Below are 27,880 nucleotides of genomic sequence, written 5' to 3'. Positions count from 1 at the left end.
CACTTGCAGTGACCCTGCAAGATTCCTAGTCTTTGCAAATAGTCTGTGACTGAAACCGTGACCCCGTCTTTAGATGTGAGAGGGTGTCCGACTTGACCGAAGCTTCTTTCCCCTCACTAATACGCTGAAGGAGTTCTGCTTGTCGTTAAAGCCAAATTTTCTGCTTTTTTCTTTGACACAATGTCATTAAGTGTCTCAAAAAAGCTTTGAAAAGACAGCGTGTTAACTTTAATGGTGATGATTAGTCGAGGCCTCTTGTTATAAGAGCGAACGTCTGTCTCAGTTCTCTGCGGTGTGGCACCGGTCAGTGAGCGGTGCTGGACAGACGGTCAGCTCCTTTAGGGTGGGGAGAGGAAAGTGTTTGAGGAAAGTTTGTACTGTGAGATTAAAGAGAGCTGCTGTTCTCAGTCTAGCAGCGTGTCTCTGTGGACACAGCCTATAAATACAGACTGAAAGCACAGTGCAGGATACCGGAATGAGAAAGGAGAGGATGCTTTCTGTGTAAACACTCAGACACATGAGCAAACAGTGATGGTCTGACCCACTTTGAGGTCACAGTACAGTCATGAGAAAGTTTTTAGATTTCAACTTCCCAGTTAGCAGTTCTGGACAGTAACTGAGTATCTGAGTATCTGAGTAAATGTAATTGGTTTCTGTACTTTAGTATTTTTGGTGTATCTGTACTGAAGTTTCTCCGTTCTGGGCGACTTTCTCCTTTCACTCCACTACATTTCAGAGTCTAATATCCGACTTTTTCCTCCTACATTTTGAGAAATCTGTCGTTCCTTTTGGTTTCTGTGTGTATAAAAACGTAACATGTCAAAACGAAAGAAGCGCAAAGCCAGAGCACCAATCAGGGCCCAGCGGTCACTTTGTTTAGAGCTGGTTTTGACCTGTTGGTCATACCGACCCAGTGCAGCACGCGGTTCAACGTCAGCGCAGCAGCGTAAAACTTTGGGAGAATCTGTTCAGAGAACCATTTACAGAAAGGTTCTATATAGAATCATCTACAACACACTCTGATCTTTCTCAGCCTTTAATTATGCAAAGGGTTCTTTGAGTGTTCATGGTTCTATATAGAAGCATTTTCTTTATAGAACTTGAAGAACTTGAAGAGCCAGCTTTCTTTTTTAAGAGTGCTCTAAAGTTTTAGAAAGCGGACGTGTTCAGGAGCTTCCGTCCAACACGAGCGTCAGTTGTGCGGACTCGTACTGCAGGCCTAAAAAAGTCACAGTCATCCAGAAGAAGAGCTATGACACAAAATAATAACCTGGATAAAATACTAAATACCCACATAAGCAAAAAGCTTGTCCCAATAATTTTGAGTGCTTTTATTTGCCTGTAATATTTGATGAATTGCTGGCATGACCTTGAGCTTCTGTCAGTAGGCCTTGTGGTTATGGCTGGCTGGTCTTTCTCTGATGAATAAAAGGAAATGATAACTTGGAAAGAACAAACTCAACAAGGCATAAAATTTTATAATTTTATAAATTTTATTTTCTTTTATAAAATGTTGTGCCATGTGTTTTAAATAGAGGGGTCACTGTAAATAAAGCACAGTTTGGCTAAACGTAAATGGCCAGCTTACTTCAGTGTATTTTTTATTTATTAATGTTGTTTTTTTTGCGTATGTAAATGATGTTTGTGTTTATATTTGGGTTACAGGAGGTGGTGGCTCATTGGATAGCGGAGTCTCGCATCGCTATTGAACAGACACGCCTGCTGGCTCTACATGCAGCTCACACACTGGACACGAAGGGGAACAAGGCTGCAAGGAAACAAGTAACACACACACACACACACACATGTATATACCTATCAGGCATAACCAATCATTGTCCACTTTATCAGCTCCACTTACTGTATAGCTGCACTCTGTAGTTCTACAGTTACAGACTGTAGTCCATCTGTTTCTCTGATACACTGTTACCCTGTTCTTCAGTGGTCAGGACCCCATGGACCCTCACAGAGCACATACTACTTGTTTGGGAGACTATTCTCAGCACTGCAGTAACACTGACGTGGTGGTGGTTTGTTAGTGTGTGTTGTGCTGGTCTGAGTGGATCAGACACAGCAGTGCTGCTGGGGTTTTTAAACACTGTGTCCACTCACTGTCCACTCTATTAGACACTCCTACCTTGTCGGTCCACCTTGTAGATGTAAAGTCAGAGACGACAGCTCATCTGCTGCTGCACAGTTTGTGTTGGTCATCCTCTAGTCCTTCATCAGTGGTCACAGGACGCTGCCCACAGGACGCTGCCCACAGGACGCTGCCCACAGGACGCTGCCCACAGGACGCCGCCCACAGGACGCTGCCCACAGGACGCTGTTGGCTGGATATTTTTGGTTCTCAGTCCAGCAGCGATGCTGAGGTCAGTCCAGCTGGTTTCTTGCTACGCTTAATCTGCAGTGAGAAACTGTTGAACGCTAAAAGTCGTGAAGCTGGAGTTTCTGGTTCGCACGCTTCTTGTTTGAATTTTCCAGTTCCACCTTAAATCGTGCCAGAATGTAGCTCCTGCGGAAAGGAAAAGGAAGCTGGCGATTGAAAAGCGACTTCAGCCTCGAAAAAATGCCTGAGAGGTTATTTTACAAGAAACTGTTCAACTTTTGACGAAAACTTTCCTGCCGGAGACGCGAGAAAAACTATTATAGCTGAAGTAAAACTTAAAGAAGTGCGTTTTTGTTTATACGATACTTTTAGTCTGCAAAAGGCCATAAATAGTATTAAGACATACTTTCAGCCAAGATAGTAAAACATTACTTCAGTGAAATGTTGTTTCCCAAGGTGGTTTGACTTGTGTTGAATGGATAAAATGGCTCTTTTTAGCATTTGCGTTGTGCCCCTGGCCGAACTTGAAGATGAAGCCTGTGAGTGGTGAAAACGCCCTTCGTCTTTCTAGTAACGAGCAGCTGTTAAGAGCTGATTCGTGGTGCCGGCTCGTTCTGCTGGTCTGTTTGGCGTTCCTGCGCATGTGGTTGTTGACGGTCTCGAGACGTTGCTCGTTACGATGTGCGCGTGCGGATCCGTTCAGGACGCTGTTCCGTTTACATTAATGACAGATTTGACTCACTTGCCTGTTCAAGTGTGAACCGTTACGTTAGAGAGACCAGATCTGAGCAAAATATCTGATTTGAGCAACGAGGCTTGCAATGTGAACGTAGCCACTGAGCCTAAAAATCAGCTACTGCAACCTTTTCAGGAGCCCACCACATCCCTCTCTTCATCCACAATGTGCCTCCTACAGCTGCACTCTCAAGCCTCCTGCCCAGCTTCATTCAGGGCCCCCTTTCCCTTTCCAAACTCCGGAGCTATTCCCAACGCAGCTATAAGCGATAACGTTGTAGGAGCGAGGATGTAGGCACAATCCTTCAAACGAAAACAAATACGCTGCATAAAAACTGACTCGTCATAACCCCAAGCCCAACCGGTGAGCCTGGCCCGTCTGTGGGATCAGGTCTGGTGGAATACCCCTAACGTATATAAGAATAACCCCTTAACTCGCCTTGTGTTATTTGCATGGTCTGTTTTCCACTAATGTGTCAGGTCTTGAGTTCGCTGCACGACTTTTAGAGTCTTAACAGATTATAAAGACTCGGTGTCTCACGCTGTCAGACTGTCCAGAAATGGTCCATCATGGGACCACCTCCTCGTTTCTACACTCTATGTCCACTGTATCAGCTCCACTGACCGTATAGTTCCACTCTGTAGTTCTACAGTTACAGACTGTAGTCCATCTGTTTCTCTGATACTTTGTTGGCCCCCTTTTACATGGACCCCATGGAGTTTGCACTGAAGCAGTACAGGAGCAGCCGGTAAACATGTTTAAGTGGATCATGGATTTAAAAATGTGATGATTTGGTATTTTTTAAAGTTTTAGATGTACATAAACTCGATTGTGCTCATTAAAAAGCTTCACTCCACACGTGAGAGACTTTTCACCATTTGTCGTTGTTTCCTTGCTGTATTCTCTTCTTTCGCGCTCTCAGTTTTCATTGGCTGTTGCAGGAATCCGGCCAGTTTACGCTAGATTTCGCTCAGAGTCGGATCGGGGAAAAAAACCAAGCTTTGATAAACCCTGACTGGTCTGAAACACGATCAGGAGGCAGTAAATCTGAGTCTGCGACTCGACTCTCCAACTGTCTTTAATGATGTTCTGCACCGTAGACGATGGAAAGCAGAAGCTCTTTGCTGTTTTATGTTGAGGAACGTTCTTCTTGAGTTGTTGCTCTATTTGATGGTGCAGTCTTTCACAGAGTGGTGACCCCTCGTCCTCTTTACTTCTGAAAGACTCCGCCTCTCTGAGACGCTCTTTATACCCAGTCATGTTACTGACCTGCTGCCAATCAACCACCAGGTGCTTTTTTAGCATTACACAACTTTACCAGCCTTTCGTGCCTCCGTCCCAGCTTTTTTGGAACGTGTTGCTGGCGTCAAAGACAAAATGGGAAAATATTTTCCAAAATAGCAATAAAATTTCTCAGTTTCAACATTTGATATGTTGTCTTTGCACTATTTTCAATTAAATATATGGTTTAAATGATTTTCACATCATTGCATTTTGTTTTTATGTACATTTTCTTGTAAATGTTGTATTTATGTCTTTAAATATTGTAATCATTTTGCCATATTGCCCAACTCTACATTGAATAAATTCCTTAAGCATCACTGAATTCTTCTTTGAGTTTGATGTGAGGTTGAGGTCAGTGGATTGGAACTGCTATCCAAAGAAAGAACTAATATTTCCTGAAGAAATCAGTTCAGACAGACAGGCTGACCTGATGTGAGGACACTCGTGTGGACTGGTGTGACCGAACACGTCTTATAATAGAAAGGCAGTGTTTCAGACCCTCGTACCTCCGTTTCTTATCCTCACAAACAGACACACCCTCCTAGCATTCCTCACTGTGTTCTATTACAGGTCCGGCAGGGGGCATTTACCCACAATGCCATCTCCCTGGGGCAGTGATTATGTTTGGCCGTGTTATCCTGCTGGCTGTAGTCACGGCAACGCAGCATCCGGCTTGCTCGGTAGAGGGTGTGAGCGCTGATCCCATTAACACTGCCTGCATGCTGTGTTCCTGCACTGAACCGGCACCTCAGAGCTCCTTACTGAAGTCCTGCTGCTTCACACAAAAGCTGCATTGTTCAAACACACACACACACACACACACACACACACACTCTCCATCCGCCTTTCCTCTCCTTCTCTACCACACAACACACACACATACACACTCTGACTCACATCAGCACATTATTTTACATTTTTATTCCCAGTGTGTTACACTGTGTTTGATGGGATCTATTAGCAGAAGTGGAATATATTATACAAACCCATGTTTTCATTAATGTATAATCACCTACAACTGAGTCATTGTGTTGTCGAAGGGCTCAGAATGATATAGTAGGGGTGGGGGGGCATCGATTCTTAGATGCATCATGATGCAGACTGCATTGCTAAGTGACCTGCAGTCATTGGGAACCAGAACTTTCGCTCTATGCTGCACACTTTGGAGCCGAGATACAGAGTCCAGTCTCGAAGATATTTTACTAACATCGCGTGCTCCAAACAAGAGCAGTGAATGAGAGCCTTCCAGTTCACTCACCACATCACTTCCACTGATTTATTAATAAAAGATATTGGAAGTAAATTCATTATGGATTTTTACAAAGAAATCCTGAATAGAAAAAAAAGACGCATCAATAACCGTTTTATAATCGCATCCCAGCCTCTGAATCGTCATTAAATCGAATCCTGAGGTGCCCCGAGTTTCCCACCCCTACTACATAGGGCGCGGTTCCTCTTCCAACAGAGGCTGCCGTGTTGGGTTTCTACAGTAGCCCAGAGCAGACAAACCAAACACTGACTTCGCACAGAAGCGGCTGCTTGAATTTGGCGGCGCTGTAGCTCCAGTTGGAAGACGTAGAAAGAAGACGAATCAGTGGTTGTTGCCGGTGCTGTCTGAGCTTTTTGTTCTGTGAGAAGTTTGAGAACCTAAATTTTGACGAATGTAGGCTCAGACTTATTACGAGAAAAACTGAGAGATGGTCAATTCTCACCAACAAAGAAGCAAAAAATTGAAGAGCCAATATGAAATCAGGACAGGGAGAAAACCTCACAGACACTGTAGGTTCTGCTACACGCTGGGAAAGGGACAGGTGAGGGAGGGGGATTATGTTGGGTGCAATCTGCAACTTCATCACAAGATGCCACTAAATCACACTGCACGTTTAACACGACACAAAAAAATGACCAACAGAAATGGTCCATCATGGGACCACCTCCTCGTTTCTACACTCTATGTCCATTTTATCAGCTCCACTTACTGTATAGCTGCACTCTGTAGTCCTACAGTTACAGACTGTAGTCCATCTGTTTCTCTGATACTCTGTTACCCTGTTCTTCAGTGGTCAGGACCGCCATGGACCCTCACAGAGCAGGTACTGTTTGGGTGGTGGATCATTCTCAGCACTGCAGTAACACTGACATGGTGGTGGTGTGTTAGTGTGTGTTGTGCTGGTCAGAGTGGATCAGACACAGCAGTGCTGTTGGAGTTTTTAAACACCTCAGTGTCGCTGCTGGACTGAGATCAGTCCACCAACTAAAAATATCCAGCCAACAGTGTCCTGTGGGCAGCGTCCTGTGACCACTGATGAAGGACTAGAGGATGACCAACACAAACTGTGCAGCAGCAGATGAGCTGTCGTCTCTGACTTTACATCTACAAGGTGGACCGACAAGGTAGGAGTGTCTAATAGAGTGGACAGTGAGTGGACACAGTGTTTAATGGCCAAAACAATTTACGCAAAGCAGTAGCATTCTAGCATGTAGTAATGCTGTCTAGTAGCATGACATGCTAATGCTAACAAGTCATGAAACTCTAAGGAGCAACTTTGAGTCCTTACGGTGTAAATCTGACTAGATAATAGAATCGGGACAGTTTTTGAAGAGATCAGCTGTTTTCATTGTCCAGGCAGAACGAGGATCTGAGCACCGTACGTTTCTCTCACTCTGTCTCTCCCAGATCGGGATGATAAAGGTGGCAGCCGGTAGGATGGCGACAAAGGTGGTGGACTGTGCCATTCAGGTCCACGGGGGTGCAGGAGTGTCTGATGACTTCCCCCTCGCCCAAATGTGAGTACATTTACAGTATTTGGAAGACGTTCTCATCCAGAGCGAATTACAGTTTCATAATTTTTTACACAGGGAGGTGAAGGTGGTGTTGGGAGTCTTGCCCAAGGACTCTTATTGGTATAGTGTAGGGTGTTTACCCAGGCGGGGACTGAACCCCAGTCTACAGCGTAGTAGGTGAAGGTGGTGTTAGGAGTCTTGCCCAAGGACTCTTATTGGTATAATGTAGGGTGTTTACCCAGGTGGGGCACTGAACCCCAGTCTACAGCGTAGTAGGTGAAGGTGGTGTTGGGGGTCTTGCCCAAGGACTCTTATTGGTATAATGTAGGGTGTTTACCCAGGTGGGGCACTGAACCCCAGTCTACAGTGTAGTAGGTGAAGGTAGTGTTAGGAGTCTTGCCCAAGGACTCTTATTGGTATAGTGTAGGGTGTTTACCCAGGTGGGGCACTGAACCCCAGTCTACAGCGTAGTAGGTGAAGGTGGTGTTAGGAGTCTTGCCCAAGGACTCTTATTGGTATAGTGTAGGGTGTTTACCCAGGTGGGGCACTGAACCCCAGTCTACAGCGTAGTAGGTGAAGGTGGTGTTAGGAGTCTTGCCCAAGGACTCTTATTGGTATAGTGTAGGGTGTTTACCCAGGTGGGGACTGAACCCCAGTCTACAGTGTAGTAGGTGAAGGTGGTGTTAGGAGTCTTGCCCAAGGACTCTTATTGGTATAGTGTAGGGTGTTTACCCAGGTGGGGATTGAACCCCAGTCTACAGCGTAGACGTCAGAGGTGTTACCCACTACACCAACCAACCACAGAGTAGGACAGTCTAAAAATTTCCTTTATATAATTTCTGTACCTTGTTGTGTATGTAATTTTATGGGTATCTTTATTAGATGTTTACAGATGGGGGACAAATGAAAGAAAAAGCATGGATGAGTGCAGACTAGAATGTACTGGATGTCCTGCCTGATACAGTTAAGCAGTTAATGTCCCTCCATGCTCTGTGACGTATAACAGTGTACCATGTTTTGGGCTCCTGAGCATCGACAGTAATCAACCGCGAATATTCGAAGCCTCACCCTGAGGAGGGGTGGCGAGGGGGTGAGGCCTGAGAACGTCGTTCAGAAGATCTGCATCTGACTCCTGTCCGGAGATCAGAATCTTCAGGGTACCTCCTTTCCTGCAGCTTCGCTCCATCTGCCAGGCCCACCTTGCCTCCTTCTGCTGGCCTCTTTCCGCGGGGGTAACAGCGCAGTGCATGAACATGTTCAGTAGCGTTTCATGGAGCAGCGTTGCAGGCCTTGTGAGGGTCCAGTGCTGTGGAGCACGGTTAGCAGCCATGCTGGGCAGCACCACGTTAACGTGACATTCACTGCTGAGTGAGTGGGATATTCAGGCGCCCGAACTGAAGATGATTTATATTTACACATTTTGATAGCGCGATTAAAAAGAATGCACACAAAATGTGCTGTGGGGCTGTAAGATATTCAGTTTTTTAAACAGGAAAGGTGTTTTATGTTGAAGTGCAGGAGCAGGGGGCTGGATTTTCAGCTGTTAGCGCTGGAGAGGCTCTGTTTCTTCTTACCGCGTTTGCCGCTGTTTTCAAGCTGCTTTGTGGACTAAATCGCCTTGAACCCTCTAAATTTCTCCCGTTACATTACAGCATTTCACAGTTTTGCAAATATTGTAAAAATGCTGTACATTTAGCTCAAAAAAGAAGTCCCTTTGATGTTCCAGCATGACTGAGCCCCAGGGACCAAAGTAGCTCCATAAAGGCCTGACTGGGTGAGTTTGGTGTGGAAGAAGTTGACTGACCCTCACAGAGTCCTGACCTCAACCCCATCAAGCTCCTTTGGGATGAACTAGAAAGGAGATTGTGAGTCAGGCGCTCTCAGTCAACATCAGTGTCTGACCTCACAAATGCGCTTCTGGATGAATGGGCAGAAATTCCCACAGACTCTCTCCAAAGTCTTTAGGAAGCTTCCCAGAAGAGTGGAAGCTGTTAGAGCTGCAAAGGGGGAGCAGCTCCATATTAATGCCCATGGATTTAGAATGGGATTCATAAAGGCTCCTGTAGGCATGATTGTGCTTGTGATACTAAACATAAATGTTGTATTAAACATCCAGCAAGGTATGAAAAAATAAGGTATAAATATGATGAAACAAGGGCGAAACACAGCGAGGAGGGCCTGGGTTCGATTCCCTGGCCGGGTGACCAGGGTCCTCTCTGTGTGGAGTTTGCATGTTCTCCCCCGGGTTCTCCGGTTTCCTCCCACAGTCCAAAGACATGCAGTCAGGCCGATTGGACATGCTAAACTGCCCCTGGGTGTGAGTGAATGTCTGTCTGCCCTGCGATGGACTGGCGACCTGTCCAGGGTGTATCCTGCCTTCTGCCCGATGACTGCTGGGATAGGCTCCAGCACCCCCCCGCAACCCTGAGGGAGAAGCGGCTTAGAAGATGGATGGATGGATGGATGGATGGATGAAGCACAGCTTTAAAACCACTGATCAGACCTATCTGAGAACTGTGTGGGTGTGGCTATGAACAGCTTGATTGACAGCTTTCTGTCCTAGCTCCGCCCCATAAAAATTAAAATCATCCAGCTTTTATGTGATGTTATGTGATGATCAGACGTCCAGACAGACGGCTGGAAGAATGGACAGATGAAGCGACACGTGAAGAGACAGGCTAACGGACAGTGTTGGTTTTGGATAAACGAGTGAGGCAGCTACAGGCAGGTGGTCTGACCAGTGAACTAGAGAGAACTCCCACTCTCTGCAGTGTCTTCTGGGTTTCTCAAACGCTAGGGGGCGCTCCCGAGTGAGTCCAGGATGAATGGGTTGACATGAAGAATTTGAGCAAAATCATAGTTTATAAATGCTGAAACATTTTTAATGTAAAAGAATTCCGTCATTTCCTGAACAGCTTAAAACACCACTGTTATGTTTTAAGAGCTTTTAAACTCGAGTTATCGGAGTTTAAAACGGCGCCTCATGTTCGTTCATGACGTCAGTGAGCGCAGACAGCCAATCAGCTGCTCCGCTCGCCCATCAATCATCCCGCTCTAGCAGTAAAGCCCCGCCTCCTGCTGCCCAAAACCCGTTTACTGTAGAAAAAAGGAAACAAACAGGTGAGATTTCTCTGTTTTTCAGTGAAACTCGTCCTCCTACTGTATAAAACTAAAGGAAAGTTCTGGTTCAGTGATTAGAAACTGTTTTAACTCCGTTTTGAGCTGTTGAGCTCCATTCACTCCCATTCATTGAGGACTCGCTCGTGGGCGCCCTCTGCTGTTCAGCAGACCTGTTTTTGATATAATGGGAGGAATCGGGAGTGGCCAGACACTCATAAACCAGCTCTGGTTATGCTGAGTTAGCTTGAGCTCACTAAGTTTTTCTGACTCTGAAACTTCTGTGTGGGCAGGGCAACGATGCAGCTTTGTGATTGGTCAGGGGAATGCTTATGGAAGCGTTACCCAAGATTAGGACCTCCCCGTTTACATTGAGAGGAGAGAAATATGGTGAAATATATCGGTCATTTATTGGTCTTTGGAATATTATTTAAAGCGTAAATTTTACCGTTTGTCTGCAAGATCAAGATTAACCTCATTAGAAACTCAGATTTCGGTTCCCTGGATCCTTAATTACCTACTGATGTGTGTAACTGTGTTCAGGTATGCTTACGCCCGGACGCTGCGTTTAGCTGACGGCCCTGACGAGGTTCATCTGTCCTCCATCGCCCAAATGGAGCTCAGGGATCAGCTCAGACGAACGGCTGCCAAACTCTAAGCAACGCTGACCGCAGTGTTTCGTCATGAACACCAGAGACCGTCTCACAGCCTCTCAGAAGTGACATAGTAGTGTGTAATTGGCCATTTAACAGACACGATCAGCTCCTACTGTCGTTCAAATATTTGACTCAAACATCCTCCTCACACGACTCATTTAGCAATGTTCCTGCCGTCTCTCTGCATCATCTGTCTTACACTGAAACTCTGACTTTCCACTGATTTCTTCATGAGCTCACAATATACTTCACGTCAATTTGACAAACGGTCACTAACCTAGAATTAATGTTCAAGTCAATGCAGTAATCTGTATAATCAGGAAATGCCTCAAAGACCAAATCAGCCTGGAACAGTATTGACTCAACCAATCTGAAGGCTACTGTGTTTAATCTAGTTCTGCTGGACCTTCAGTGGCGTGTTCAGTTTCCCATCAGTCGCTCTGTTGTAACAGATCTGTGAGCAGATTCTATAATTCTGCAACGGTACGCAGGAATTAAGGTTTCAGTGACACTTTATTTTAAGGAACGTATAGAGTTGAGTTCTCCCCGTGTCTGCGTGGGGTTCCTCCGGGTTCTCCGGTTTCCCTCCACAGTCCAGAGACATGCAGTCAGGCCAATTGGACACACTAAATTGCACCTAGATGTGAGTGTGTGAGTGAATGTGTCTGTCTGTCTGTCTGTCTGTCTGTCTGTCTGTCTGCCCGGTGATGGACTGGTGACCTCTCCAGGGTGTTTCCTGCCATCCACCCAGTGACCGCGGTGATAGGCTCCTGCCCCCCATGACCCATAAGGATAAGCATCTTAGATTGGTGGGTGTGTGTGTGTGTGTGTGTGTGTGTGTGTGTGTGTGTGTGTGTGTGTGTGTAGAGTTGAGCAACCCTTGGCAAACTGCACATTTTCTTCATTTCACAAATAAAAATAAGTTCTCCACAGGGAACAAACTTTAAAAATAAAATAAAACAAAAAATATGAAATGTGCCGTAACTCTTGCACAGGCCTCATTGGATGTTTTATTTTTCACCATTATGTTAAATTCAGCAAATAAAGAGTAATTGGGCAAATTAAAAATGTAATTAAAAAGAAGGATGTTCTGTGTAGAGGATGTGTCCACTTATTTTCAATATTTTCAGTTCTATTAGTTTTACTTTCTACCCATTTTAACAACCAAACGTGGACAAGCGGAACTTGTTTATGGTTTTGCAGACAAAATATGAATATGTTCTGAATTTGTGGTGCACATCGATATATTGAAAACATGTTTTTGGCCATTAATTAGTGACTAAAACTGCACTTTAGAATATGGAACAAACCTAGACGTGTTATTGGATTATTCCATTCTTAATTAGCTGATTGTTATTGCTCTTATTGCTCTCACATAAAGCAGTAAACCTGACACGCTCTGGAACCAAATGAACCAAATGATGGAACCACACCTTAAATTTAAGTAATAGTTCATACTCAATGATTTGCATAATAATGTGCATTGTTACAACTCACAATGCAATTATTAGTGATTTTCACATTGCAAACCTCTGATTATAATAATAATCAGTAATCATGCTTAATGCATATTGGAAAAAAAACATGGAACGTCTTATTTGGACGTTTCTGAACAAAACAAAATAAAAAAACCTTAATTAAGCCTTAAAATAAAGTGTAATCAGGTTTTCTGCTAAACTGAATGTGTTTTGCTTGTAGTAGGAAGATGTGACTGAATGATAAATGGATTTTTATATGAACTTAATTCTTACCGCCTTTCACGTCACTGATTCCTTATGAAAAAACAATGTCAATAAAATTTGATTGAATCCATTTGATCAATTTGAACTGCTTCTTTCACTAACACACATATAAACACGTGCAGTTAGGGTTCTGGGTAAAGGTCAGAGAGCACCCCTTATTTATTTAATTTCCAGGCAAAACTGAAGAACAAGTTCATTTTTCAGAAGATAATTTTGAGGAGTGTAGATATTGGACGACCCCTTGCTTAAGAAATCTGCTTGCGTAAGTGTTTTTTGTTTTCAGGATAAAAAACAGAAAAAAGACCTGCATTGTACTGACCAGCGAAATGGTACTTACTTTATAGTGTTTTCTGGACACTGAAGGGCAAAAGCATTTCTCTTTGGTTCCTGAGGTGACGTTTAGGGTCAGGTTTAGTGTTATGCATAGATAATTCTTATTATATTAAAGTACTGTGCATTGTCAGAGATGGACCATGGTTTGGTCAGCTATGCTGATGACACCCAGTTATACATGTCCATTCCTTCTGATGAAGACTCTGGACAGACTAACCAGCTGTGTGTCAGATATTTCTCAGTCGATGTCACAAACGTTTCTACAAATGACATCACAAAAATAAGTTGCTGTATGAGAAACTTGGTTCTTTAGCTTCGTTAACCAAACGTGCAGTAGAAGCCTGGGTGTGATCTTAGACTTGGAGCTCTGCATGTAAAGAACAGTCACTAAAGCAGCTTCTTATCATCTGAGAAAATCACTAAAGTTCGGCCTTTTCTCTCTCAGGTAATCTTGTTCATGTATTTGTTAGAAGCAGAGTTGATCACTGTAATGGTCTTCTGACTGAACTTCCTATGAAAACGTCATAGGACATGCTCTAGAACCCGTATAGAATGCAGCAGCATCCTAACAAAAACAACACAGAGAGATCAGATCAGTCCCACTTTAGAAGAGCTGTACTGGCTGCCTGGAACCTGAGTTCTCAGAGTTTAAAGCTCTGCTGCTGGTCTTTAAATCTCTAAATGACCTCAGAGCTCCTGAACGTGTGTCTGTTCATGATCTCAGATCTGCAGATTCTGACCTTCAAGCACCTTCAGCAAAATGCAGAAAACGTGAAGAGACTCTTTCAGTTCTTCTGCTCCTGAACTGTGGAGCTCCGTTCAGCTTTTATTAGAGGGTCGAGCTCAGAGCTTGCTTTAAATAAACATCTGAAAACGCAGCTCTTTAACTCGGAGCTTCAGTAAAACTCTACGGCTCTTTGGTGTTTATATTTTAATCTGATGTGTCATTTTCTTATATGACTCTAAATGATCATTTCTTGTATTACTGTTAAGCTTTATCAGCTATCATTTGACTTTATTATTATTATTATTATTATTATTATCATCTAATTTTCTAAACAAAACGACCAAGTATAAGCTACCTGTTTTTCAGAAGATATTTCTGAAGAGGTTCATTATGAGAGAATTCACTCACATAAAAAATCTAGAGAGAATGTTCCTCCTAACAACCACCTGGAAGAGCTGGTCGACCCCAAACCTGCCCCCATCAGATAAACATCACTGAAAGCTTTGATCTCTGAGAGAGAGGAGAAGATCAAGCTGCTTCAGATCTGAAAACATCCACAGGTGCTTCTGTCCATCCTTCCACTGTGAGAAGACCACTCAGAGCTGTGGGTCTGAAAGGACGTGTAGCTGATCAAGAAGAACCTCACTGAGAAAAGGAGACGGACACATCAGACAAAGAAGCTGAACGATGGACTGACCACCCCAGAGTCCAGACCTCAGCACCACTGAATGGGTTTGATTACTTCAGAAAATCAACCAGCTTCTCAGACTGAGCTTTGGAGGCGTGTCTGCAGGTTCTTTGAGGAGCTGAAAGTGAGGCTCCTGAGAAGAACAGAAGCTGGAATGAAGGGAAAGAGTGGATTGTGTAATTATATGTTAATTGTATTTTTTCGCTGAAGGAAATGAGTCACTAAATGAATTCTGGGTGGTGTGTGTGACTCACACACTGCTGAATGTGCACACAGACTGATCTGGCGTGTCAGTGGACGTATGTTTGCCGCTGGGCTCATCAGCTTCCGTTTGCCGTTCATTAAATCATATGACGAATGGATGCAGGCAGAGCTCTTCAGCAGATGTGTGGACGGGGGTGGAGGCGTGTGAGCGAGACAGCAAGAAGCACATGTTGATATATTAAGTTGAAGCAAGACTGGATTAGTAGGACAGTGTGGCCAAGTTTCAGATGCTCACTGTCTTAGTGGTTGACAGATGAATGAGGCCTTGAGTAGCTGCAGAACCATTTCAAGTCAGAGTGGTTCTTCTCTGATTTGTCATTTCTGACCTCATCACTGGTACGTGGTCTGGCAGTGCTCAGCATGTTCCACGTCCCCTTTCTCCATGTGCCCCTTTATCTCTTTAAGACAGTGGTGCACATGGTATGTTGACCTCAGAGGGCTTTTTTTGTTTTGTTTTGTTTGTATTTAATAACTTTTATAAGGCATCTGATTCATCAGTCCTGAAAATAGTATCTCCAAAATAACTTTACAGGAGAAGAAAAAACATACTTTACTTTTAATGCAAGTCAGTGGAACCGGACATCTCCCACAAGCCATTTTTGGCCATTTCTTTTGGTCCATTCTTCTTAAAATTTACGCACAATGTAAAGAGCAACGTGCATTTTCAAAATATGTCAGAAATTAAAAAAATACAACAAAAATGGACATACAAGGTTTTGTTCTGAGAGTAGCAATTTAATGTAAGTTAATTTTTTAAGATTTTGGAAGATTTTATTGAAGCAATTTTAGAACATTTCTATTGGTCAGTTCATCTCAAAACCTTTGCACCATGTAAGAACAGCTGTGGTTCTCCAGCAATGTAGAAAAAAAATGGGGAAAATGGAGAAACGTTTTTTTCTTTGTACCGCGATGAAATCTAACATTGCATCAAGGCTTTTGTAACTCAGCTAATGAGAAAACATGAAAAGGGGAGTGTTACCTTCTCATGACGAGTTAAGTTTCTTTTTCAGTTCTGTGTTCCTTCCATAAAATGTTAGAGCTACAATATGTGTGTTTTGGAGACCTCCCTGGTGGACATTCAGAAGAGCACTTTCTAACATGGGCTGGGTTTCGTACTCGGTTCTCCCTGATGGAAACTGTTTACCTTCAGTGTTTTGTGCTTCTGATCATTTTAATAGACGTCAGCGTCACTAATTAATGACGTTCTATTAAAAGACTGGTTTACCAAGAGAGACGCTGGAGGACTTTCACCTGAAATGAGTTCATGAAGCCAGTCTGGTTATAAAAATGATAACAGGACATCAGAGCCAGAATTACTCTTTTAGTACTTTTACTTTATACTTAAGTACATTTGAAGGGAAATACTTTAGTACTTTTACTCAAGTGGAGGTCTAAAGGGAGGAACTTCTACTTTTACTGGAGGAATATTTTACCTTGGGGGTCTCGACTTTAACTCCAGGACATGGTTTGTGTACTTCGTCCATCTATGTGTATATGTAGCTGTACTTAGTCTGTTACATATCCGACAGTAATAATAAAAGTGCTATGCAAAGTGGACTGCAGGTTGTTTAAAAAGGCCAATAAAGACGCAGTAAAATATACTGACTTTAGTTTCCATCAGTATCTGAGCTCAGGACCGTCTTTCTCTCTAACCTACTGGTAACTAGCAAAGATACTTTCTCTAGACAGACAGAGCTCTTCCTGTAAGTTGCTCTGGAAAAGAGCGTCTGCTAAATGCTGGAAATGTAAATGTTGCTTTCATTGTAAAATCAGCATAGCTGGTCACCAGTTAAACCAGCGTATCATGGGTGTCCAGTAAAGCAAGCATGTCCGAAACAAACTTTACAGGAGAGTTTTTGATACATTGTGTTAAACCAAACATAGACTAAGGTCAGTGAAAGCCTGAAGCTCCTTCATTGTTGCTACTGCTGTTTGTGTTCACTTTTTATTGCTGCGTCCCAATTCAGGGGCTGATTGAGTCAAAGCGAGGCGACTAGGCTGTCCCATTTAAAAGGCTCCTTTATATGCAGCCAAGAATCCGATGGGTGAACCCTTCGCCAGCCAACATATCCCGGGCTTCACTGCATCAGCAGGCGATCGAACGGCGGCTGAGGAGTTCAGTTTTAAATTTAAGTATTTGGTTTAAACTACGTTGAAAAGCAAACAATACAAATGTTAAAAAGGCCAAGCTCATCAGTCTAGAGCTACGTTTACACAGCAGGTAAAAGTCGCCCAAATCCGATTGTTTTGTTTCACATTATCTTTTAAATGTGATCTGTATTCGACTTCAGTCTGAACAGATTAGCTCCTAAACTGACCCATGTGCACAAAAGAACAGAGCGTCGTGTGGCTCATCCAGAGGTAAACGGTCATGTTGACCAGCGAACGGCTGTCGCTCTGGGAGGTTTGAGTTTCGTCTTCGCCAGCAACACATGAGCGATTATGAAGGTCCAGTGGTTGACAGCTGGGCTCGTCTCCCAGAATGTGTTCACCGTACAAAGGGCACGTTATTTGGCCATGGCCATTTCTTTGGGTCGTGTTCTCTGACTCCTTCAACGTTTTTGACACTGCGGCCTCGGTCTCCTCTGGTCGCGTTCAGCCGTTTCGTCCGAAGCCTCTTCGAACGCGGAGCGGCTGTGATGAGTCTCTTCTAATTTCTGAAATGTCAGCCTAAACTTTCTCAGCAGTGCAAAATTATGACAAATGTCGTGTTGGATTGACGTAAAAGTGGCATGAATTCCGATCCGGCTGTTCAGACTGAGCCGCATTTCCGCAGATCGGATACGGATTTCAGTGCCACGTATGAAAGTGTCTTAAATTCGAATGAAAAATGTCAGATTCAGTGTGTTTATCTGTTCACACTGACACACATCTGTGTTACCTATGAAGAAAAAGCTCAGATTTGGGCCACTTTTACCTGCTGTGTGAACGTAGCCTAAGATGCATCACACGCTGGTGCAGGCACTGGTGGGGAAGCATCTCCTGCTCTAATAAATTAAACAAAATTAAATCAAAGTTTCTCCATCCATCCATGGAGCACACTGGCTCAGTTCAGCGTTCGTCTTTCTACACGGCTTTGTAGACTGCGTCCTTCAAAGGATGCAGCCCCTGAATTGGCACGCACTGCATGTGCAGCCTCCAGGTAACACCACCTACTTCTGCAGTTTCTGTGTGTGATGGGAAACAGATACAGGCGCTCGACACAGGTACAAAGTTTAGCCCAATGAAAACACCTTGCTTTGTGTTAACCTTCTGGTCTCTGGAGTCGTTTCCTCAATCTGTCCATCTCTTCTTAAACTCTCCTCTAAAGGTTCTTCATAGAACAGGATCCTCACGTTTCATATCTAAACGCTCCGTTATCTTCATCACTACTTTCCAAACCCGCTGCAGCAGCTTCAGCAGCTGGAAACTCTCTGACGCCGTTTCACACGAGTCTCCGATGTGGACTGAATGAGGAATGAAGGGTTTCCGGCGTGAGGGTCAGTCCTTAGTGATCTCCTGAGTGTCCGTTGGTCAGTTTCACACAGAATGTAGACGGACACACAAATCCAGCAGCTCCACGCGGCGAGAGGCAGATGACGTGTATCTCAGCCCCTCTTCACAGGCTCATAATTCCGGATGTGAGTCTCGTAGGATCTCGTGATGAGATGGAACGGAAAGGGCGGCTCTACGGATTCAGGAAGTGTTTGAACTGGATTTCTGAGCTGGATCATCACAAAGACACAGACACGGATACAGAGACAGAGAATTTGATGCATAGGCGAGTTCATAGCACCCCAGAGCATTAAAGCATATGGTCCCTAAGTTAAATAGACGTAGAACAATGAAATGCAAAACAAAGTAAATGACAACTTTAATACCAGAAATCTTCACTGACACGTGTCACCATTTAAAGCATGATATAAATACATTTACATCAGCAGTAAGTGGCCTTAAATGATTCAAATATGTAGTTTGAAGGCTTTATTTACTGAAAAATGTACATAGTACCTGTAAATATGCCTGATAACGCACTGTATATAAACCTATATTATTTATTATTATATTAGAAAAACTGTTTATATTAGCTTCGTAAAAAGAGGAATATAAAAACATTATTAACTGTGTTACATATAAATGTGTGTGAATGCATTTGTGAAGCTTGGTATGTTTTCAGTTCGGCCTGTTTTCTTGTAGAAATATTTTGCATAGCACCTGTTTTGCGCTGAAATATGAGTTTCTTTCTACCAGAAATGCCTTATACATGCATAGATCAGCTTGTTTTGAACAAATTCTGCATCATATATAGTATTGCTCTGTATAATAATATAAGAAAAATGCATAATTGATCCATTCCAGTGCCATTACTGTTGATAGTACAGAGAGAAATGTTTTGTGTGTTTTACTGTCCTGATGGTGGATCTGTGGGCGTTCTGTGCCCAGAAGAGTGACGGTAACTGTTAGCAGATACTGACCCTCCTGACTGACTGATGATTATATTTTACCACCTTTAAATATGAAAAAGCCTACAGGACGGCAGCCTCTAAGTGTGAATATAGTTGGTGTGCTTGTTTTTGACTTCTTCTATGGACGTCCCATCTCACGAGCAGACCACAGCCTTTGTGCTCTTCTTCTTTTTGGCCGCACTTCTCCTGGACCTCTGCTTCACGGTCTGAAACAAACAGATACAACTTAGGACTTTGATTTATTCAACCAAACAGAACTTTCTGTCAATAATTCTATCCTTTGTTTACATTTTTACAGTGAGAGAAAGTGCCTGTGTTCATACTTTAGACAGATTTCTAGCTGATACCTTATTTTAAGTGGTTTAGATAAAATAAACACTCAACAGACTCTCAGTAATTTGTCAGAAACATACAGTATGAGGGTTAGGATTAGATTTTGGGGAAGGCTGGGTTTTGGGAAGGCTGGGTAAGGTTGGGTTTTGGGGAAGGTTGGGTTTTGGGTAAGGCTTCAGCTTCACATCACTGAAGAATTAGGGGGGGTCATAATAAATAACTGCCCCCCTCTTTGAAGGCGTATGATCCCTAAATGTAACTAAAGCCCAGCAGTGAGGAGCTGAACTTTCCCCTCCTCTGCTGTCCCTGCAGACGGGCAGGGTCGCCTACAGAGCGGCGCTGGTAGCTGTTAATGAAGTGATGCTCTTTTATTAGAGGGTCTCATTTCAGAGGGAAGATCTCAACCACTGCCCTGTAGCTCAGTTCTAAGGGGCAAGATGGCATTTTGTTTCCTAACATAATAAACTATATTTTTAAGTGTGGCACAAATGTCCATATATGTTTGGGACCACTGTACAGTGGGGAAAAAAAAGTATTTAGTCAGTCACCAATTGTTCAAGTTCTCCCACTTAAAAAGATGAGAGAGGCCTGTAATTGACATCATAGGTAGACCTCAACTCTGAGAGACAAAATAAGGAAAAAACATTCAGAAAATCACATCATCTGATTTTTAAAGAATTTATTTGCAAATAATGGTGGAAAATAAGTATTTGGTCAATAACAAAAGTTCATCTCAATACTTTGTTATATATCCTTTGTTGGCAGAGGTTGGACAGAGGTCAAATGTTTTCTGTAAGTCTTTACAAGGTGGGCGCACACCGCTGCTGGTATGTTGGCCCATTCCTCCATGCAGAGCAGTGATGTTTTGGGGCTGTCGGTGGGCAACACGGACTTTCAACTCCCTCCAAAGGTTTTCTATGGGGTTGAGATCTGGAGACTGGCTATGCCACTCCAGGACCTTGAAATGCTTCTTACGAAGCCACTCCTTCGTTGCCCTGGCAGTGTGCTTGGGATCATTGTCATGCTGAAAAATTCATTCTTTCATGTACACAGACCAGTCGTCCTGGTCCCTTTGCAGAGAAACAGCCCCAAAGCCTGATGTTTCCACCCCCAGGCTTCACAGTTGGTCTGGTGCTCTTGGGATGCAACTCAGCATTCACTCTCCTCCAAACACGACGAGCTGTGTTTGTACCAAACAGTTCTACTTTGGTTTCATCTGACCACCTGACATTCTCCCAATCCTCTCCCGGAACATCCAAATGCTCTCTGGCAAACTTCAGACGCGCTCGTCTGAAGTTTGAAGTGCCTGTCTGGGTCTGAGATCTGAGTCCCTGGCGTCGTGTGTTACTGACAGTAGCCTTTGTAACGTTGGTCCCAGCTTTCTGCAGGTCATTCATCAGGTCCCCCCGTGTGGTTCAGGGATTTCTGCTCACCGTTCTTGTGATCATTTTGACCCCATGGGCTGAGATCTTGCGTGGAGCCCCTGATCGAGGCAGATTAGCAGTGGCCTTGTAGGTCTTCCATTTTCTGATTATTGCTCCCACAGTAGATTTCTTCACACCAAGCTGCTTCCCTACTGCAGATTCAGTCTTCCCAGCCGGTGCAGATCTACAATCTTGTTTCTGGTGTCCTTCAACAGCTCTTTGGTCTTCACCATAGTGGAGTTTGGAGTCTGACTGTTTGAGGCTGTGGACAGGTGTCTTTTATACAGATAACGAGGTCAAACAGGTGCCATTGATACAGGTAATGAGTGGAGGACAGAGGAGCCTCTTAAAGAAGAAGTTACAGGTCTGTGACAGCCAGAAATCTTGCTTGTTTATTTGTGACCAAATACTTTTTTTCCACCATAATTTGCAAATAAATTCTTTAAAAATCAGACGATGTGATTTCCTGATTTTTTTTTTCCTCATTTTGTCTCTCAGAGTTGAGGTCTGCCTGTGATGTCAATTACAGGCCTCTCTCATCTTTTTAAGTGGGAGAACTTGAACAATTGGTGACTGACTAAATCCCTTTTTTTCCCACTGTATGTACTGTGTACAGTTTTTCTGATACGTTTTGTAAATTGTCTAATAGTTGGTTATGGTTAGATTTTGTGCTGAAGATGATGGTTAAAGGTCACACCTATGGCTGGGCTTATGTCATAATTACGGTCACAGGTTTAGCTTTTGGATTAGACAGATTAAGCTACAGCAACATTGAGAATGATGATTAGTCCACGTAAGTACAGTAATCTGTGTGATGACTCATTAGTTTCTCATATACCTTTAATGGAGGCATGTGTGGGGTGGCAGCTCCAGTGTGTCTCCGAGCTCGGACTATCTGTAAAAGAAATCCAGCAGAATGTTTACAGAAACGCTTTATAGCAGGTTAAGTAGTTAAATAAGTAATTCTGAATGTGCTTCAAAAGGCATTTCCTGATGGAAAATAACCTGAACATTCATAGTTTTGAGGTAGAGACGCTGAGGAAACATCTGCTGAGCATTTAGAGGCAAAAGGACAAAAGGAAGCATCGCTTTTGCTTTCAAGGATGCAGTAGTGCTTATTGGATCATTATGAGAGAAGACAGTCTTGACTGAGGTCGTTGCCACGGATACGTACCTGCAGAGGGGTCGACGGGTTGTGTTTGAGCAGTGAGTAAGTGCCGACTCGAGATTTGCGAGTCACGTGTTTCTTCTTATTGCTGGTCAAATGACGCCTTGATCTGTCAGCCTGAAACAGGAGAACACAATGTTAGTGCTGAACAGACAGTGTAGGAGCTTCAGGGCCTTCAGAGGAGATCTAATCATTTCTGTTAAATATAAATATATAAATATACAGTACATAATTTGTATGTGTAATTTTTTTAGCATTTAAGTAAATCCCCCTCTAACTGTAGGAACCATGGGTGTGTGTTCTGTGTTATGCATTGTTGATTATACTATACAAAGGACGAGTCTGGGTTTGGCGGTTGTCTGACTGCATTGTGCTGGGTGTAAAGTTTGGTGGAGGGGGGATCATGGTGTGGGGGTGTGTTTCAGGAGTTGGGCTCGGCCCCTTAGTTCCAGTGAAAGGAGCTCTTAAAGCTTCAGCACCAAGAGATTCTGGACAATTTCACGCTCCCAACTTTGTGGGAACAGTTTGGGGACGGCCCCTTCCTGCTCCAACATGACTGCACACCAGGAAATAAATAGGAAGTGACAGCCGAATCAACCAATCATATTTTGATTTAAAGTGGATCTGACCAGCTCGTGAGAAAAAAGGTCACAGTGGTGGCCTGACCTGATGTTTCTTCAACTCTTCAGTGAAGAAGTCACAGTTATAACCGAGGTACACTCCACATAAATACAGTGCTAAGGTGCTACTAGGATCCCATAGGGGTGCTACCAGAAATCACCCTCATCATGAAGGCTCTAATAGTCACAGATCGCCACTAAGAATAAAACATGATCTTTTCACCTTTCAAACAAAAACAGTGTGTTGAACTTGATTGAAATGTATACAATGTACATTATTTCCACTTAAAATTATAGTGTAGAGAGCATCAAATATGACCTGTTTCGCTTTTGTAAACAAATCCTTAGAATCAGGCCAAAATGTTTATGAAATAAAAAAAAATAATGAAATAATCTCACGCAAATGATTTCACGCAACAGAGATCATTTTCAGTCTCTGAGCTTGTTAGATTTGATATTTTGCGGATTCAGCTGGAAATAGTGTGTGGTGGTCTTTTCATTTCACACACCTGAATGAGGGTGTTAGGAAAGCCTTTGGCTGAAAATGTTCCAGGCAGGCTGGCTTGGCCGACGTGACCTCTTCTCTCTCTGTCTGGGTCAGTGTGTCGCCGGACCCTCATCTGAAATGAATGCAAAGACAAATCCGTCCCTTATTAGATCCCAATCTATTCATGTAGTTGTCTTATGTGGCTTCATAGCCTTGTTTCACAAAGCAGGTGATACTATAAACATACTGTATATGCCACATGAATTATACTATACAGATTTACAATAATAGAAATGCGCTCCATATAATTACAGTATACCGTCTTATAACAGATGTAAACTTCATATAAATACAGTTTACCATCTTATAACTGATGTAAACTCCATATAAATACAGTTTACCGTCTTATAACAGAGGTGAACTCTGTATAAATACAGTATACTGTCTTATAACAGATGTAAACTCCATATAAATACAGTATACTGTCTTATAACAGATGTAAACTCCATATAAATACAGTATACTGTCTTATAACAGACAAACTCTGTATAAATACAGTATACTGTCTTATAACAGATGTAAACTCCATATAAATACAGTATACTGTCTTATAACAGAGGTGAACTCTGTATAAATACAGTATACTGTCTTATAACAGATGTAAACTCCATATAAATACAGTATACTGTCTTATAACAGATGTAAACTCCATATAAATACAGTATACTGTCTTATAACAGAGGTGAACTCTGTATAAATACAGTATACTGTCTTATAACAGATGTAAACTCCATATAAATACAGTATACTGTCTTATAACAGATGTAAACTCCATATAAATACAGTATACTGTCTTATAACAGATGTAAACTCCATATAAATACAGTATACTGTCTTATAACAGAGGTGAACTCTGTATAAATACAGTATACTGTCTTATAACAGATGTAAACTCCATATAAATACAGTATACTGTCTTATAACAGATGTAAACTCCATATAAATACAGTATACTGTCTTATAACAGATGTAAACTCCATATAAATACAGTATACTGTCTTATAACAGACAAACTCTGTATAAATACAGTATACTGTCTTATAACAGATGTAAACTCCATATAAATACAGTATACTGTCTTATAACAGATGTAAACTCCATATAAATACAGTATACTGTCTTATAACAGAGGTGAACTCTGTATAAATACAGTATACTGTCTTATAACAGATGTAAACTCCATATAAATACAGTATACTGTCTTATAACAGATGTAAACTCCATATAAATACAGTATACTGTCTTATAACAGATGTAAACTTCATATAAATACAGTTTACCATCTTATAACAGAGGTGAACTCTGTATAAATACAGTATACTGTCTTATAACAGATGTAAACTCCATATAAATACAGTATACTGTCTTATAACTGATGTAAACTTCATATAAATACAGTATACTGTCTTATAACAGATGTAAACTTCATATAAATACAGTATACTGTCTTATAACAGATGTAAACTTCATATAAATACAGTTTACCATCTTATAACAGAGGTGAACTCTGTATAAATACAGTATACTGTCTTATAACAGACGTAAACTCTGTATAAATACAGTATACTGTCTTATAACAGATGTAAACTCCATATAAATACAGTATACTGTCTTATAACTGATGTAAACTTCATATAAATACAGTATACTGTCTTATAACAGATGTAAACTTCATATAAATACAGTATACTGTCTTATAACAGATGTAAACTTCATATAAATACAGTTTACCATCTTATAACAGAGGTGAACTCTGTATAAATACAGTATACTGTCTTATAACAGATGTAAACTCCATATAAATACAGTATACTGTCTTATAACTGATGTAAACTCCATATAAATACAGTTTACCGTCTTATAACAGATGTAAGTTTCAGGTAAATACATTGTCTCACAATGAATGTGATACCAAAAGTGGGCAATTGGTGTTGTTATGCATAATAAATATAAGCATAAATAATAAATATGATAAAATAGAAAATGTCATGCTTAAACTTATACATATGCCTTGAGGAGGTTAATCCTGAAGGTTTGGATTAAAGAATCTGCCGTTCTTTCTTTTATCAGTTTGCTCTTCCTCTCATTCTCTTACCCCCCCCCCAACATTCCTCTAACACTCATTTGCTGTTGGCTAAATTGAACATCAAACAAGTCTGTGATGCGTGATGCTTTTCCTTTATTAAGCCACACCACAATTTTCTCTAACAAGCAATCTATTGACTCTGGCCTCCACGCTCATTAACGCTAAATTAAAAGAGATGCAATTACTTAACCACGAAACATTATTACCACCTCACTTGTGCAGCACAGAGACTGTGCTCTTTAGTTAGGCTGTTCTTGGACAGAACGAAGCTGAAGCGTTTGCCTAAGACTGATTAAATAAATTTGTTATGTAATCAGGGCTGTACAGCTCTGCCCTGTGTGTGAGCCAACATGACTTCTTCAAAGAAGCAGCAGCCCTCTTAACAGATCGGCAAAAAAGAAAAGGAGCGAGAATTTAGCACTTGTTCAAGTGGAGGAAATTACTTTGACCCCAAGGGTCACCCTTGAGGCACGCCAAGCTTTCTTGACAATGTGTGTGCATGTCTGTGTCGCTGTGTGTCGCTGTGTTAATTCTGGATCTGAGAAAACAGAAGGATGGGGAGGGGGGCCTCCACATTAGCAGTGAGTGGAAAGTCAAACAGGACACTGGCTCATGGAAATGCCACGGAAAGTTGGAGACGTTTTCCTCCCTTCAGGGTATTTTTGGTAAGCAAGCTGGTAGAGGCTCAGACGCCACAACAGCAGGACCGAGAGTGAAGAGCTAATTCACATCTGCCAATGTGGTTAAGGAACCCCACTGCACATCTGTTTGATGCCTGCATAACTGCCTTTAATGTCTGGATATGTCTCCAACACCACCCTACAGCAGCCCACTCCGCTGCACCGTTCTGACGCACTTTTACAGGAACGGAATGATTGAGCATTCCAGCGCACTTAGTGTTCGGCTACTATAGACCACAAACTCCTACTCCACGGATCATCGCCGGTTCCAAATGTTGCGTTCATATCGCCGTGATCTGTCTTGACTCGAACAACTGTTTGCTTAAAGTCTTAAACCAGCAATCACTCCAATCTTTAAGCTACGCTCTTAAAAATAAAGGTTCCTAAATGATTCTTCACTCTTCAAAAAAGATGGTTCTTAGTAAAAGAGGTGTTTCTACTTAGAACCGTGAGTTCAACTCATGGGGAATGTGTTGTATATGAAAACGGGTCTATATAGCACCAAAAAGGGTTCTGCTATTGTTACAGTGTCAAGTTTGTAACAGTAGAGGAACCTGTTTTGGTGCTTTGTACACATTCAACATATTCTCCATCAATCTAAAGAACCATGTCACCTTGAGAAGAACCATTAATGCATGAAATATTCTAACCCATGCTTATAAAGAGAACCATTTATTAAAGAACTTTAGAAGAACCATCTTTTTTAATTGTCTTAGCTTGGGTGTGAGGTTCCAGGAAAAACTACCAAGGATAGAACCTGAAGTGTGAAGGTGCTTTAACCCCTTAAAATCCCAAACTTATTCTATACTAAGGCTTATTATTCTGTAACTACATGGACTTCAGTGCAAATTGACTGAGCTATTCTTAAGTGTGTAGTAAATATGGTTCTTCAAGTCATATATGGCTCTTCAAGTTTTTCAGCGTGCCTCCAGAACCTCATAAACTCTTAGAACAACTCGGCAGACTTCCATCCTTCACTCTCAGCTACACAACCTAGTTTCATAGTGAATGATCTTTAGTACCCTCTTCAAGGGCCACTTCACAAAGTCAATGGTCCTATATAGAACCATGAACACTCAAAGAACCATTTGCAAGCTTAAATGGTTCTTTGCATGGTGAAATGGTTCTTCAGATCGAAGGAGAATGTGTTGAATGTGTATAAAGCATCAAAAGGGTTCTTGAAAGGGAACCACTTTCATTTCACTTTCACATTTCCCATCAGTTGAACTCATGGTTCTAAATAGAAACATCCCTAAAAAGGGTTCTACTATGGTGATGCTGTCAAGCTTATAACAATAGAAGAACCCTTTTGAAAATGTTTGATTCTCCATCAGTCTGAAGAACCATTGCGGTATGCAAAGAATCATTTAAGCATGCAGGTGGTTCTTGGAGTGTTCTTGGCTCTATATGGAAACACTGTCTTTACTAAAGAACCCTTGAAGAGGGTACTGAAGAACCCTTTTAAAGAGAGTGTTTACTGGAAAACGCAGCTTAAGCTGAACCTCTGAATCACAGGGGTTTAAGGGATTAAAGATAATCTAGCAGTGCAGTTTAACTGGGAAAGCATGCGAAGCAAGTAGTGACAGAATGTGTGATAATAAGCTCCGCACATGTAAATCGTCAAAGCCCTTACCTCGACCTCGCTGACCTCCCTGCCGGCGCAGTCCCTGCCTCCATCGGCGCAGTCGAGAGCCTGTGTGAGCAGGTAGCCCTGCAGGCAGAGCAGACAGAGCCACAGCGCTGTGCTCATGGCTGTGAGACGGAGAGCGAAGGAGGGTGCGTTAGTCAGGCAGAGAGTGTGGGAGACTGTCAGATCGGCACTTTTCTGCCTGCACTTTTATACACCAGCCTTAATGGAGACCAGATGGGAGGAGAGGCCATGCAAAACACACTCAGCCGCGCTCGTTTTTATACAAA

General features: G+C 42.4%; 2 protein-coding genes across 4 annotated transcripts in view; one reads left to right on the top strand and one right to left on the bottom strand.

The window, feature by feature from the left end:
* Positions 1 to 12,718, top strand: part of acad11 (acyl-CoA dehydrogenase family, member 11) — a 133,232-nt gene extending 120,514 nt beyond the window's left edge. For 2 of the 3 annotated variants that reach the window (XM_037534033.1, XM_037534034.1), the window contains exons 17-19: positions 1,666 to 1,782; positions 7,027 to 7,136; positions 10,794 to 10,932. In XM_037534033.1, coding sequence (XP_037389930.1) covers positions 1,666 to 1,782; positions 7,027 to 7,136; positions 10,794 to 10,908 — 342 coding nt within the window. In that variant the 3' untranslated portion in view covers positions 10,909 to 10,932. Of the gene's footprint in view, positions 1 to 1,665; positions 1,783 to 7,026; positions 7,137 to 10,793 lie in introns of all 3 variants that reach the window. The other variant, XM_037534032.1, reaches the window with a different exon arrangement.
* Positions 12,719 to 18,489: 5,771 nt separating this feature from the next.
* On the bottom strand, positions 18,490 to 27,789 carry si:dkey-12l12.1. The gene is made up of 5 exons (XM_037533944.1): positions 27,597 to 27,789; positions 23,160 to 23,270; positions 22,037 to 22,147; positions 21,701 to 21,757; positions 18,490 to 19,311 (listed from the first exon to the last, which is right to left on the bottom strand). Exons 1-5 carry the CDS (start codon positions 27,711 to 27,713, stop codon positions 19,240 to 19,242), a joined length of 468 nt encoding a protein of 155 aa, XP_037389841.1. The 5' UTR covers positions 27,714 to 27,789; the 3' UTR covers positions 18,490 to 19,239.
* Positions 27,790 to 27,880: the final 91 nt, after the last annotated feature.

This window comes from Pygocentrus nattereri, chromosome 24 (assembly GCF_015220715.1).
Source record: "Pygocentrus nattereri isolate fPygNat1 chromosome 24, fPygNat1.pri, whole genome shotgun sequence".
NCBI lineage: Eukaryota > Metazoa > Chordata > Actinopteri > Characiformes > Serrasalmidae > Pygocentrus > Pygocentrus nattereri.
This window is presented reverse-complemented; position numbering and strand designations above follow the sequence as displayed.